Consider the following 15,165-nt stretch of genomic DNA (forward strand, 5'->3'; position numbering starts at 1 on the left):
TGACACCAACTGCAATGCTATGGTTTCTATAAACAGTAATGAGTGGAGGGGGTAGCATGGCACTCAAAGCTTATGTGTAAACAAGAAAGATCATTTCAGTGAGAATGTTTTGCAGCTTCTCAGTATCTTTCTGATTAGAACCATAGGAAATGCAAGCCCCACAATATCTGAGGGGAATAGAAGAAGAACTAGTCAGGCGTGGAATTTCTCACAGTGCACAATGAAAACGTGGATTGAAGAAAGCAATTTCACGCATTCAGTTGAACAATAGAAAGTTTCGATGTTTTAAGGTAGTACTGTAGCACTGTCCTCCTGTTGTTAATCGATTTGCTCGAGCAGGCACCAGTAATGTCTCCATTGTGAGACGTGCTGTTACTGTTTTTGGCACATCAAATAAGCCACAGGTAGCTTGCCAGGCTTTGCCCTGGGGCAGGATGCTTTTGGTAGCTTGCCAGGCTCTCCGAGAGAGATGGAGGAATCGAACCTGGGTTGCCACGTGCAAGGCAAACACCCTACCCACTGTGCTATTGCTCCAGCCTGTTTTAAAGAATTCCATAGAAATTTTTAAAAAATCATCCTAGAAGTCCCTTTATCACTCTAATGTCAGAGAATATAACTCGCACATTTCTGAACAGCTGGCACAGTATATCTGACTGTGAGTAAATGAACTATATATTGAAATATAAGAAGAAGGATATAAAGTAGCTATTGTGGAGCTGGAGCAATAGCACAGCGGGTAGGGCATTTGCCTTGCACACAGCCAACCCAGGTTCAATTCCCAGCATCCCATATGGTCCCCTGAGCCCTGCCAGGAATGATTCCTGAGTGCAGGAACCAGGAGTAACCCCTGTGATCGCTGAGTGTGACCCAAAAAGCAAAAAAGTAAATAAATAAGAATAAATTTAAAAATAAAATAAAATAAAATAGCTATTGAGGCAGTATACATGTGACGATGAGCAATGCCGTATAGGTTTGAACTGAGTAATAGGATAATTGCCTGTGTCAAAATTTGTTTTAATACCTGAACCTTGTTTTTATTCAAATATATTCTTCCAGCTGGAGGAAGGGCTGGAGCGATAGCACAGCGGTAGGGCGTTCGCCTTACAAGTGGCCAACATGGCCGACCCGAGTTCGATTCCTCCGCCCCTCTCGGAGAGCCCGGCAAGCTACCGAGAGTATTCGATATGCCAGACACAGTAACAACAAAGTCTCCAATGGAGACGTTACTGGGCCCGCTCGAGCAAATCGACGATCAATGGGAGGGCCTTTACCTTTACCTTACCTTAATTCTTCCAGCAAAATTTCGAAAGATACTATTATTTTCTTTTAAAGGCCCCATCTATCCCAACCCAGTGCTACCTTCTGAATTCCAAATACTTTTCAAGCTCAGGTCAATTAGCATACATCCTTAGCAGAATCAATTCTTTTCGTGGAGTGATTATCATCACAGAACATTAGCCTAGGGAAGATGTTGATAAACTAAAACAAACTAAGATTCCAAGGATTCAACTTTGGGCATGGATAATACTTAGACTGTATAGTACTATATCTCCTGCTAGTACACTAATCTTTGGATTTGTTAAACTGAAAGATGACAGCCTCAGATGACATGACACATTTCATAAATGTCTATTCTCTGATGAAAGACAGGGGGATAAAGGGATGCTAAGTAAGAGTGGAGAGCTATTTGGCATAATATAAATATATTGGACTTTGGTTACTTTCTCAAAGTCTGGCTTTCTTTCTCTCTTTTTCTGAACATAACCCAGAGTCACACTAACGTTTTGCAAGTTTATGAGCTAAATAAGAATACTGAGTCTCACCTCTTCATCTTAAAGAATGATTGGGTTCCTCCTCAATACATAATTCCTGTTTACAGGCCCAGAGAATTGAAAAAAAAAAGTGTGCATTTTCTTTAGTCAGTCAAAACTGCAAGAGTGAAGAGAGCTGCCACATTTAACTGTTTTTCAAGTAAACTGAATTATTCTTTCCCGATATATACTTTGAGGCACAAAACAGCAGTTTCCAGTTTTGCATAAACTGATCAATTGAAAAGAGCAACCGAATCATTTCTTAAACACCTTATAATTAAATTCCTACTTTGAAAGTGTAATCCCAAACAACAGTGGAGCTTCATTACATTTTGAGGGGAAAATGTGATTTAAGAAACAATAAATTCTCTAAGTTTATGACACCTGTCAGGTAGAAGAGTGATGAGAAAAAAAAACTTAAACTTCAGTGTGTTAAGTTAATACACTTGGTTTATCTATAGATGCTATCATAAGTAATGTTGACGTGTTGGCTGAAAGAGCTTAAAGCATAAAGATTGAATAATTTTCCATCACATTTCATTATTTAAGACTTTTTTCATAGGTCATATGCATTTGAGCTTTTATACTAAATGTCCCTATGAGAAACAGTAGTGCTCAATTAATTACAGACGCTCAAGTTCATGGACTGATAGAGCAATGATTGCCAGGACATCACCGGAAGAAAAGTTTCTGAAGTTCACTGTGCTCAATCTACCAAAATCTCAACAAGAAATTCAGGCCCGTCACATCTGTCCACATTTCATTTGCTAGTGCAAATCATATTGTCCCACCTACTTTAATGGGAATCTAGTAATGTCATCCTATAATGTGCCCATAACAAAATGCAAGATTTGGAGTTAAAGTAGTAATGACTACAGCTGCACGCTGCAAGCAATTAAGCATTTTTAAGTACTATAAGATAAACTAATAACAATGACTAACTTCAATTTGCTGGCATTAATGATTTCCAACAAAAAAACCTTGAAAAACAAAAGCTCTGATACTGAACACTCCCTTGTAAATTCATACTCACTTTAGATGTTAAAGTGCCATTGAAATAGAGAGAATTTCAAGTTCATGGCATAGAACTCTGTCAAAGAAAAATTCTACAACCAATGTCATTTTTGTAAGTAAAACAAACTGAAGGCAGTTACACACAGTAAAGATCCATATTGTGAAATTAAAACAAAATAAACCCCTAATTAAATGGCTTAAGAAGTAGTTTGTCATTTAGTTTTTGGTTTGGTAGATTGCTGAACTATGAACTGAGTCCAGAATAATTTCTATTAAAAATACATTATTGTCAGGGCTGGAGCAATAGCACAGAGGGTAGGGCATTTGCCTTCCACGCGGCCAACCCAGGTTCGATTCCCAGCATCCCATATGGTCCCCCGAGCACTGCCAGAAGTGATTCCTGAGTGCAAAGCCAGGAGTAACCCCTGAGCATTGCCGGATGTGACCCAAAAAGAAAAAAAAAATATATTATTGTCATGTATCTAAATTTTTAGTGTTCCTGTGATCTACATCTTTGAAAAAAGTAAAGATAATAGAGAACTACATAAGTTTAAAACAAAAATTACTTTGCAACTCCTCTTTTATGGGTTATTGTCTTGGAGTGCTATTAAAGGCCATATTCCTTAGATATATACTAGTTTCTGTGATCTGAATACATAAGAAGGAAGTTTTTGATGCTCAGGGCTTACTCCTGGCTCAGCACTCTGGGAGCTATCCTGGAGGGGCCCCGAGGGACCATATGCATTGCCGGGTATTGAACCTGGTTGGCTGCATGCAAGACAAGCTTCCTACCTGCTCTACTATTTCTCCAGTTCATGAGCAATTTTAACTTAGATGGTAGTACTGTACTTGAAAGAGGCAAATCAGGTTGTGATTGCATAAATTAATCTCCAGGTATTTGATAATTCCTCCTGCTGAATCTCAGTTGTTCATAACTGACTATATAGCACAGAAGTATTATGACTACAGACAGAAGGAGGAGACCCAAATGACAGGTTACCTAAAGTGGCCTTGATGCTGAGACAATCACAGTTTCTTCCCCTCTGGTTGTGTGTGCAGTCAAATACATTTACTTACTTTGCTGTCGCTAGGAACTTACTACCCAAAATGCAGGACGAGACTCAGTGCGGCTTTCCAGGGAGTGTGGTTCTTTTAACAATACACCCTTTTCTACAACAGTCAGTGGCACTTCTACTGAGGTATTAAGAAGCCTGTAACCCTAACACCCTGTCTTGCCTTCTACTTTCTCCCCAACTAGAGCCTGGATAAAATAGGGGCAGGCATAAATCCTATTTTTTTTCATTTCTAGTCTTCTGTGAGCATATCTCTTTGGAGAGAATGATTAATCTGCTTTCCTTTTCTTTGAAAGAAAAATTTAGAATTTTATGAGGTTAACAGAAGTATCACACGCACTAAGCAGAATTATTTCAAATTTTAAACTTATTGTCTTTAATAGGTTCCATAAAAGGTAAGGTAAAGGTAAAGGCCCTCCCGTTGATCATCGATTTGCTCGAGCGGGCCCAGTAACGTCTCCATTGGAGACTTTGTTATTACTGTATCTGGCATATCGAATACTCTCAGTAGCTTGCCGGGCTCTCCGAGAGGGTCAGAGGAATTGAACTCGGGTCGGCCATGTTGGCTGCGTGCAAGGCAAACACCCTACCCGCTGTGCTATCGCTCCAGCCATAGGTATTAAAAATAATATTTTGAGAAATGGATAAAAAGGGATGATCATAGGAGATGGGTTAAGTAGCTTTAATAATTCATTTAACCATGTCCAATTATTCTGTCAACTCGAGTCCTCACTATTCTATAGATATACAAAGGATTTATAAACTAATATAATGACTATGTTATATTAAATATTAATATTTAATAATGTAAAAGAAAGACAAGAGCAATATTTTAATGATACTGAGTTCAAAAATTTGTATTTTCTTGGGGCTGGAGTGATAGCACAGAGTGTAGGGTGTTTGCCTTACATGCGATCGACCCAGGTTCGATTCCCAGCATCCCATATGGTCCCCCCAAGCACTGCCAGGAATAATTCCTGAGTGCAGAGCTTGAGGTTCTCTGGGTGTGACCCAAAAAGCATAGAAAAAATCGTATTTTCTTAATGACATTTATTAAATAAATTTAAATAAGATGTTGAATTGGTGAACTTGGAATACAGTGCAGTGGGTAGACTGCTTGCCTTTCACACAGTTGACCAAGATTTGATCCCCAGCACCCTAAATGGTTCCCCAACTAGCCAGGGGTGATACCTGAATACAGAATCAGAAGTAAGCCCGAAACACAGTTGGGTGTGGCACATACACACACACACACACACAAATAGTAGTTTATAGTTCCAGAAAACCAGCCATTAAGATACTCTTTTACCGTTTTTTATTCTATGCTGGGGTTTGAACCCAGGACCTCAGACAGTTGGGTATGCACTGCATCTCTTAACATCTTATAACAAATGATGTCACTTCTTTCCTACGGCCTCTCTTCCCACAACTATAAAATAATGGAAAATTAACTGGCACAAATTTATTTTACTCCATGATGCCATAGTATCATACTCCATGATGCCATCTATAGTATCACATTTCTATTCAGCCAAGTAAAAAACTAAAATAGTGCTTTCCAATTCTACTTTTATAAGTGTGTTCCAGGAAAATATATCTAACAATTTTACCTGAATTTTCATGTACATAAGCTGATGCTATGAATTGCATGAAATAAATCACTTTAAAATGAAACCCAATAATGCTTAAAATATATTTTAATTATTCATTTATATGCCTGGAATATAGTGAGAGTTAAATAAATCTCCATTATTAATTCATTTAATCTTCTCAATAACCAATGAGGTAGATAAAATTAACATAGTAATTTACATTTATGTATAAATTGAGAAACAGCAAGGTCATGCAAGTTATCTGTAATATGAAAAGCCCGAATTTAAACAATAGTAATGTAATGAAGTTTCCAGAAACAGTCTCTTAGGAGCTCCCTATGTATTATCTTTGTGAAAACGTGTGAACAAACCATTATCACCACTTGTGACTAAACCATTTTGTAGACTATCTCTAGAGTGATAGTTCCCATAAATAACCAAATATTACACAAGTAAAATACATAGTTAAAATACGTGCAATGGTTTTTATTAGAGCATATGTCATATCTAGGATTAAACAAGACAGAAAAACTCAGCTATATCTATCATTATTTCCACTTTAATGAAAATACTAAGTTTTAAATATTCTTGGTGATTTGTCTGAGACTGAATTATTTGTTTGAGGTTCTCTGTCTCTAAGTTTTATGATCTTTCAACAATCTATGCTATCCCATCACACGTGATCACTTCTCCTTGTTAATGTTTGGGAACTGATTCTTCATGCTGGTTAAATAAAGTACCTAGATTTCCACAAGGAAGTATTCTATCTTTTATCCATCTCACATTCTTGAAATCTAGCAAACATATGTAGGTAATAAACTTGACATGTTTCTTTTAATGTAGATGAAGAAAATGAAAGTGATATTAACATACACCTCTATTACCTGAAATAAATATTATAAAACTTCAACATTAAGCATGTTAGTGTGTATTGTAGTGGCTTGATATCTCTTAGCATGTAAAATCTTAGCTCCAAATGTGCAAATTACCTTCTTAATTGAACAAAAGTAAAAATAGAGCTCAGTTATTTCATTTCAAAGGTGTATGTTTTTGTAAGTCACATATGCAAATTATCTAACTAAACTGTTTTAAATAGCTTATTTTTTGCCGAGACAGTCCTAACCAGAAAGCCAAAGTTTTAGAAAGGATGAATGAAATCTTTAAATAGTCTCATCTTCCCAAATATAATTCTCAAAGCTGTAGAACAGAGTGAAAATAGGTACAGAAAATATGAATCAGATCATCCAAAATAGCATAAGAAGTTTTAAACACGAAACCCACTAAAACTATTGCTAAACTTCTGAATATTAAAACTATTCGGAATTTAGAAATTAAAACTGTTTTACCAAAGCGATACTTGATTAGATAACAGGATCTCCTTTCCCATCTTCACAATCTACACCCATGTTTCAAAGAGTAAACTAAAAACAACTAAAAGATGGATTAGAGTCTGCTATATTAATAGGCACAACGACTTCGGAGAGAACTTACTCTTAAAAACAATAGAGCTGTACAGTGGAAAATATGCTTCAGCTGAACCCTTGCAAGGCTTTCGCAGAAATGAACTCCACTTACTTGGTTTCAGCTTGGACTTTTTTTTTTTTTCATTAAAACTTGTGACCGTTTTTTCTCAGCATCGCAGGTCATTAAAGGAGCCTGGCTGACTTGCCTTCCCTTCCGGAGCCTTTCCTCGGGGACCTGATTGGTTACACCCAAGACTAATTGGCTTCTGTTCCAGCACCTCGGACAGAAACCGCTAGATCTCCCGGGCACAAAAGCACACCCTGCGGATCCTGGCCAGGTGCCTACCTTCCAGTCCAGGCAAAGAAAAATAAAAGGGACCTGCGTCTGCAGCCACCTGTTTAAAAGTCCCCTTTCTCCCGTCGAAGGCAAAAGCAACTTCCCGGAGCAGACACGCAGCCACTCCCGGTCGCACGCCGCCCTCGCAAGTCACAAGGCGAGAGGCGCGCGCAAGTGCGAAAGGAGGTCACTTGGAGCACCCCAGGAAAAAAGAGACCCACGGGCTCCAGTTCCCGGCGCCCGGCCGGAGCTAAAACGTTGTCTAAAGTGCCACTGACTTCAGCGATTTTTAAACAAACAAACAGAAACAATGCAAAAAAAAAAAAAACAGAAAAAAAGAAACCACGCAAAGCCAGATCGGGCATCAGGACACAGTGTGACCCAAGGAAGGCAGCGCCCTCCTTCCAGCACTCGCGGCGCGGAAACTGGGGACCCACCCGGAGGAGGAGGACGAAGAGGAGGAGGAGGAGGGAGGGGGAGGAGGGGGAGCATTTGCAGTGATGCCGGGCGTGGGGAAAAGAACATTTTTCTCACCACTTAGGCTGTTGCTGGACCTCAGGCTCGTTCCACAGAGACACTGCAGCATATGCACTCCTTTCTTCAAAGAAAGCTCAAGAATCTTCATGGAGAGGCGCGAGTGTGGGGTGGCTCAACTCCCCGCCCACCTCCGCTAATGGTCCAACCAAGAGGCGGCCGCTGCGGGCCGGCGGGGTCCCGAGTCCATGGCGCGCGGGTCCCGGGCGCCGAGCACTTTGCACATGGAGCCGCCGGGAGCCTGGGCGCGGGGCAGGAGCGCGGCCGCCGCCGCCGCCGCCGCCGCCGCAGGGGTGGGGAGGGGTGGGGGGAGAAGAAGAGGAAGCGCGGCTCCGCAGGGGGGCAGCCCCTCGGGACCGCCGAGGCGCGGCCACACCCCAGGGGGCTCCCACGGGACACCTGGGGACTCGCAGCGGGCCGGAGGCGGCGGGCGGCGGACGTCACGACGGGTGGGTGACCTCTCGCCGGTGCCTGGCGACCAGAGGGCGGCTGCCGGGGGGCGCGGGGAGGTGGGGGGTTCGGGACCCCCCCTGCGCCTCCGATCGTCGGCGTCCGGAGGTGCAGTCCGGGCGCCCGCACGCCCCGCGGGGTCCCCTCCGGGGTCCCGAGCGGCGACTCCGGGGCTGCAGCGCTCCTGCGGGCTGCGCGCCGGCCAAGGGCGAGCGGCCGTGGGAATCGGGCGGAAGGGAAGCGCCCGCAGGAAGGGCCGGACCCCGGAGGCCACCTCGGGGACCCGGGGGGAGGGGAGAGGGGACCGGGGAGGCGGGGACGCGGCGACGGAGCAAGCCCCGGGGGTGCCGAGCGGGAAGGAAAGAGAAGGTGTGTCTAGGCGTGGGCGGAGCGCGGACCGGGTGGGGATGGGGGAGGGGGGCCGGGACACCTGGATGTTTTCTGGTCCGGGCTCGGTGACCTTGGATAAGTCACTTTCCACCGGAGGCGACACTTTTGCCTCCACGGAAAAAAAGCGCCGCTGCGGGAAAGAGGCCCCCGGCGGCTTTGTTTGTGATTGTCGCGGTGCCGCTCGGCCGCGGGCTCCGGGAAAAGCTTAGCGCAGGTGCAGTGAGAAGGCAGGTGCGGGGTGAACGTGGCGGGGGTGGAGGGGGGCCGAAGGGGAGCCCAGGGGTGCAGGCCCAGAGGCAGAGGAGGCGGGAAATTTGAAAAGCGCTCAGGGGCGGTATTCTAGCCGACGGCGTTTCTGCCCACCAACACCAAAAATTCCCGGTAAGCTCAGGCGCGATTCGAAAGGACTTGGTTGGGTTGTTTGTTTTTTCCATCAGCGACCTCTTTGGCAAATTTCCTCCCTTTTTCCCTCCTTCTTTTGTCCTTTCCTTCCCTCCTTCCTTCCCTCTTTCCTGTCATCCTTTCTTTCTCTCTTCTTTCCTTCCTCCTCCTCTTCCTTCCCTCCCGCCTTTCCTTTCTCCCTCTTACTCTTCCTTGCTCCCCTGCCTCCTCCCCCCATTTTCCCAGGCTTCCATCTCCCCTTTTTTGTTTGCTTGTTTGTTCACTTGTCTGTTTCCAGAGATCATCAGCGCCTTTTGGGAAGCCTGAGTGGACCACACAAAGGATACTGATCTGTTTATGGGAGCCGACCACTTTACGTAGTATCCAGAGCTTGTTTTGTTTGGTTTTGTTTTGTTTTGTTGGGGATAGGGCACACCCAGCAGTGCACAGGGATTACTCCTGCCTGTACATTCAGGAATCACTAGGATGGACTGGTGGTGTTCTGGGACCCTGTGGAACGCTGAGGAATCAAATCTAGGTGGGTCACATGCAAGGCAAGCACCCTGCCTGCTGTACTACACTCCCGCCAGCCCCTTCACAGAATCTTAAGACCTAAAGTGGCCCTTTAGGTCTTAAGAACACAGCAGTTCAGTAAATCACTCTAAGGTCAAATTCTCGGTCCTTACATGACCTTAAGTAAATCATTTAACCTCTGTGCCTCATATTCCTTATCTCTACAAAAGAGTTTATTAGTGGCTTCTCTCACAGACACTATGCTCCTGTGTTTTGTGCTTTTTCCAGAGTTTGAAGTAGAAACCTGAAGTTTCCTATGGGCTGGGGGTTACTTTCAGAAGACTCATTGCCTCTCAAAGTTGATGGAAGAAAGTTGAACATTTGAAGCCTCTTGAGCGCACAGTCAGCCCTATCTCGATGTCCTCTTAATTCATTTTAGAATGAAGCTCTAGGAAGATCACGTGAGGCAATTTCAAGACTCAAGAAGATAGGTCCAGCTAAGCCTCCACCCGGATATCAGATGCCTAAGTCCTATTGCCAGGGCAGTGGGGTATGGCCAGAGCAGTGTGTGTCCTCAGGACCTGGAAGATTTTCCTAAAGCCACTACATTGTCGTCACTGGGGATGTTCCGAGGCCCCCAGACAATCTGAGCAGTGCCCTTCCTCTTTCCGGTCTCTGCGGGAATTAGTGAGAAACCTGGTTCATCTGGGGATTCTACCCAGAGAAATTGCCCCATGGAGGTTGAGACAATTATCAAAAGGAAAACATCTAAAAATAGTCCTTCATGCTGCCATGGAGTCAGAGAGCTTTCCATATATCTCTCCTGCTCTGGAACCCAATTTCCGGACACATTTCTTTAAAATAAATGTTTTGCTTGAAATATAGCAAAGGAATAATGCAAGAATCTGAAACAGAATAGGCAGGCTTGTATGTGACTTAGACACACACAGGACCTCCAGAGCATCAAATTTTATGATGAAACTCTACCTGGCAAGACTGTTGCCAGAATTAAATGAGGTGAAACAAGTTAGAGTGCTTTGAAGATTCTAATTATCTGTCTGTGTAAGAAAAAAATGCTAAAACCAGCCTCCTTGGTGCTCCTTCATGCTCTAACATAGGGGCATTTGTATTTGATTACAGGAACAGATTATATGAAAATCTTCGGTCTCCTGGACTGAATTCTAAATGGTTTAAAAGGCAGAAAAGGAAAATGTAACCCTGTTACAATTTATATGCACATGACCTGGCATCTTGCTTAAATGGTTGCTGTGGTCATTCATGCGATGTTCAAGTGCATACTCTCAAAGCGATTGTATCATCTCAAATATATTCATCTCAAAGAAAATATTTAAGGAACTGATAGTATGTGAGGGCTCACGTTTATAGAACTTGTGTTGTCATTAGAGTCTCATATACTTCGATTAGTTATAGAACTATTAAGAATTTGAATACAGACTAAAAAAAGAAATCGTTCAAGATTCTGGAGAGATAGTACAGGGGTTAAGTGCATTCACTTTACACACACACACACACACACACACACACACACACACACACACACACACCCCACAGAGCAGAGTGGGATTTAACTTCCAGGAGTGATCCCTTAGCACAGAGTCTAGAGTAAGCCCTAAGCAACAATAAAAACTAACTCTCAACCTCCATCCTACCACACACAACTTTTTAAATTTAAAATAAAGATCCTTACCTTTATCAGGATTTAACATACATGATTATTAATGCCAAATCCTACAGTGACATCTAATTCCACAGCAGCACAATCTTTTTAATAAAGTATTTTGGATGGCATGAAGTCTACAGTACAGCCTACAATTGATTTGGGGCATTTGCCTTGCATGCCTCGGACCATGAGCCCACCAGGAATGATCCCCGGGTACAGAGTCAGAAGTAAGCCCTGATCGAGCCAGGAATCAGTCCTGAGCACTGCCGGGTGTGGCCCCCAAAGTAAAACATAGCAAAACAAAGTATTTTGTTCAATATGCAATATGTAAGGTTCATATTTTATATATACCCCAACGTTTGAAAACAACACAAAATAAATAGGCAGAAGCAATAGTAGAGCAAGTATGTGGTCAACCTGGATTTGATCCCCAGTACTTTATATGGTTCCCAGAGTCTGCCAAAAGGGATCCCTGAACACAGAGCCAGGAGGATGCCATCAGCACAATCAGAAGTGCTCCAAAAACAACAAAAATAAATGTAGATAATTAGAAAATAAGAAAAGTTACCTTAGGAGGTGAATAGGGGAATAATGGAAAGATAGTGCAAGAGGAATAGACCAGGAAGAATAATAAAAGAAAAAACTTATTTTTTTCCTAAAAAAGAAAAAAGTTGAGTTTTATAAAGCCAGTTCGATAGCTTCAGGGCTGGAGCATGTATGACAGGAGTTGGGTCCCACATTCTGTGCAGTGACCTCTTGAGCACTGCCCCGTGAAGCTTGGGTGACCCTCAGCAGCTCTAGGGAAGCACCTTATAAAACAAACAAAAGTTAAATCCTAGGACCACACCAATGTTTGTTATACCAAATCAGTAATTAAAATTAACTTACTTAAATCATTAAAACCCATCAGTATGGATACAAGTAATGATAAGTGAATTTAGCTAAATTACAGACTGAAGGTAAATCACCCTGAAGTACGGCAAAGAAAATAAGTAACCTAAGTCCCTTTGAAAAATGATATTTTTACTGATTCTCCAATTAAAAACCTTATGCTTCTTTTGCAGAAGTGAACAGATTCATATTTTCAATATTTTGCTATCACAAACAATGCTCCATTAATATCACTTGCACTATTTTTTACATTGTTAGATATGTATCTTCAAGATAAATTCTTTTAACATTTGATCAAATGTAAGTGCGTAGGTAGTTTTAGTTTAGTTAGAAACAGTCAAATTTCTCTTCAGAAGGTTTGTAAATTTAAATTGTTTCTAATAATATATGAAGCTGCTTGTTTTCCTACAGCCTCATTATCAAAACATCATATTGTACCTCTTCATTTCTGTCAATTTGATAATAATGTCATTTCAACTTGCATAATTGTGAGAGAATTGGAACATTTTTCCATCTGTTTGAGAGCTTATTAGGGGAGTCAATTTGATAATAAATAATAATAAATTTTCATATTTAATAAAATATTAATATATTAATTATTAATATAAATATTAATAAAATAATAATTTAATTTTAAAAGTTTCTGTCAATTTGATAATAATGTCATTTCAACTTGCATAATTGTGAGAGAATTGGAACATTTTTCCATCTGTTTGAGAGCTTATTAGGGGAGTCAGTTTGATAATAAATAATAATAAATTTTCATATTTAATAAAATATTAATATATTAATTATTAATATATTAATATAAATATTAATAAAATAATAATTTAATTTTAAAAGTTTCTGTCAATTTGATAATAATGTCATTTCAACTTGCATAATTGTGAGAGAATTGGAACATTTTTCCATCTGTTTGAGAGCTTATTAGGGGAGTCAGTTTGATAATAAATAATAATAAATTTTCATATTTAATAAAATATTAATATATTAATTATTAATATATTAATATAAAATATTAATAAAATAATAATTTAATTTTAAAAGTTTCTGTCAATTTGATAATAATGTCATTTCAACTTGCATGTATAATTGTGAGAGAATTGGAACATTTTTCCATCTGTTTGAGAGCCTGTCCCTATTATTTTTCCCATTGGTGAAAAACAAAATCTCTTTATAAAGTTTAATACCGAAGAGTGCATGGAAAGTAAATTAAATTTTAATACACATTGAGTTAATAATTTAAAAAAATCATTTCACTGAAAAAAGATATAAGGTTTCAAGAAAATTTGGGGGCTGGAGCAATAGCACAGTGGGTAGGGCACTTGCCTTGCACTCGGTTGACCCAGGTTCGATTCCCAGCATCCCATATGGTTCCCTGAGTACTGCCAGGAGTAATGCCTGAGTTCATGAACCACATGTAACCCATGTGCATCACCGGATGGACTCAAAAAGAAAGAAAAAAGGTTTCAAGGAAATTTTTAATCCAGCCACTCATCCATTCACCTCCCCCCAAATATTTAGAAATTACTTTCTTTCTAGGGCTAGCAAAGGATGAAAGATAATGTAAAGCAAGTAAGATAAAATGTAGGTAAAGTACAGTTCTGCAGTAAGGAGAGCACTGGCAAACTCAGTGGAGGTACAAATAAAGGAAGAATTCACTCTATCTTTTGAGGAGAAGTAACAACTGTCTCACATTAGAATGTACAATTGTCTGATGCTCAGTAAATGCTATAGCCTACTTAGTAGTCACAATAAAAAGAACTGCCTTGACCTAAGACCAAACCCTGGTTTACAAAAGAAAAAGCACTCATAATCCATGCTCTGTTTTTACCTCTAACCTATCCAATGGTCTGTCACATCACCATTAACTAAAGCATGCTAATTCTCATTTACCATAAGCACATCTTACCTTACTAGCTTCAAGAAAGGGGGGTGATGGGTAGGAGACCAATGCCTTTTTGTGTTTATTTTCTCATAAAAACCTCCATACGTCGGTTTATGAGTGAACTTCTACATATTTTTCTCCAATTTTTCTGCCTGTCTGTCCATATTTATCTACAATCTTCAAACAAATAACACTTAAGCATTTTCTGTTTGGGTTGGACATTTTCCATTCTCTTCTAATAATACTAATAGCTGTTGTTTTGACTAAATACAGAGAACATCATCTATAAGGAAGCTAATAATGAACTATCTGAATCAAATAGAAAGAAAGTGATTTTATTTTAAGATATCCAAGAATAAGCTGTTTATTGTAGAAAATATGAAGTCAACCCAAGAGAGCTACATTATCTATTCCAAGGAGCAGCATTAGTTTAATAGTTAAAACTCTTTATCTAATCAGGATACAGTTAAATGAATAGATATGCATTGATATAAATAAAACTCTGAAATGTATTGCTAACTATAACAAGCTCATAAAAATAGTACAGTATGCTATAATTTTTTAAAGATAAAGAATGAATGCCTATATTTATTTTTATAAATTCATTGATATTATCTGAAAGAGAAAACCAAAAACTAACATCAAATCTATCTTAGAATTGGGGAGCTGCAGAAGAGAGAGTGGGTGATTCACTTGGATTTCTTTTCATTAAAAGTTTGTAATAGCCTCTTTAAAGTAAATAATATATTAAAACAAAGTTGAGTATTTCAGCTAAAGTTAGAAAACATTAATGTTAAAGGTGATTAAAATGGAGAAAGAGGGAGAGAGCAAGAGAGACAAAGACAGAGAGAGAGAGAGAAAGAGAGAGAGAGAGAGAGAGAGAGAGAGAGAGAGAGAGAGAGAGAGAGAGAGAGAGAGAAACTGAAAGGAGACACTGTAGATTTAGGAATGTCATTTTCAAGTCAAAGAAAGGTAGTGTGTGAATGTCCTGGGACTCAGCCAGATTGCCTAATGTAAAATGCTGGAAGCAAAAAATTTTGGTGTTGACGAGCCTGACTCTCTAACAAAAAGGAATGCATTAAAAAAATTATTTAAAACAATAAGTCCTAAGTGTCATAAATCTGAAACATTAACTCTTCTTTTAATT

At 40.3% G+C, this 15,165-nt stretch overlaps 1 protein-coding gene across 2 annotated transcripts in view; it reads right to left on the reverse strand.

The window, feature by feature from the left end:
* Positions 1–15,165, reverse strand: part of FGF12 (fibroblast growth factor 12) — a 561,799-nt gene that overhangs the window by 349,279 nt on the left and 197,355 nt on the right. Inside the window, exon 1 of one of the 2 annotated variants that reach the window (XM_056121185.1) lies at positions 7,825–8,039. The exons of the other annotated variant lie outside the window; for it this stretch is intronic. Within the exon in view, the coding sequence (XP_055977160.1) occupies positions 7,825–7,915 (91 nt within the window). The 5' untranslated portion in view covers positions 7,916–8,039. Of the gene's footprint in view, positions 1–7,824; positions 8,040–15,165 lie in introns of those variants that run through there. 2 annotated transcript variants of the gene reach the window in all.

The sequence above is a fragment of the Sorex fumeus genome, unplaced genomic scaffold (genome assembly GCF_029834395.1).
Source record: "Sorex fumeus unplaced genomic scaffold, SorFum_2.1 ptg000044l, whole genome shotgun sequence".
In the NCBI taxonomy this organism is placed as follows: Eukaryota; Metazoa; Chordata; class Mammalia; order Eulipotyphla; family Soricidae; genus Sorex; species Sorex fumeus.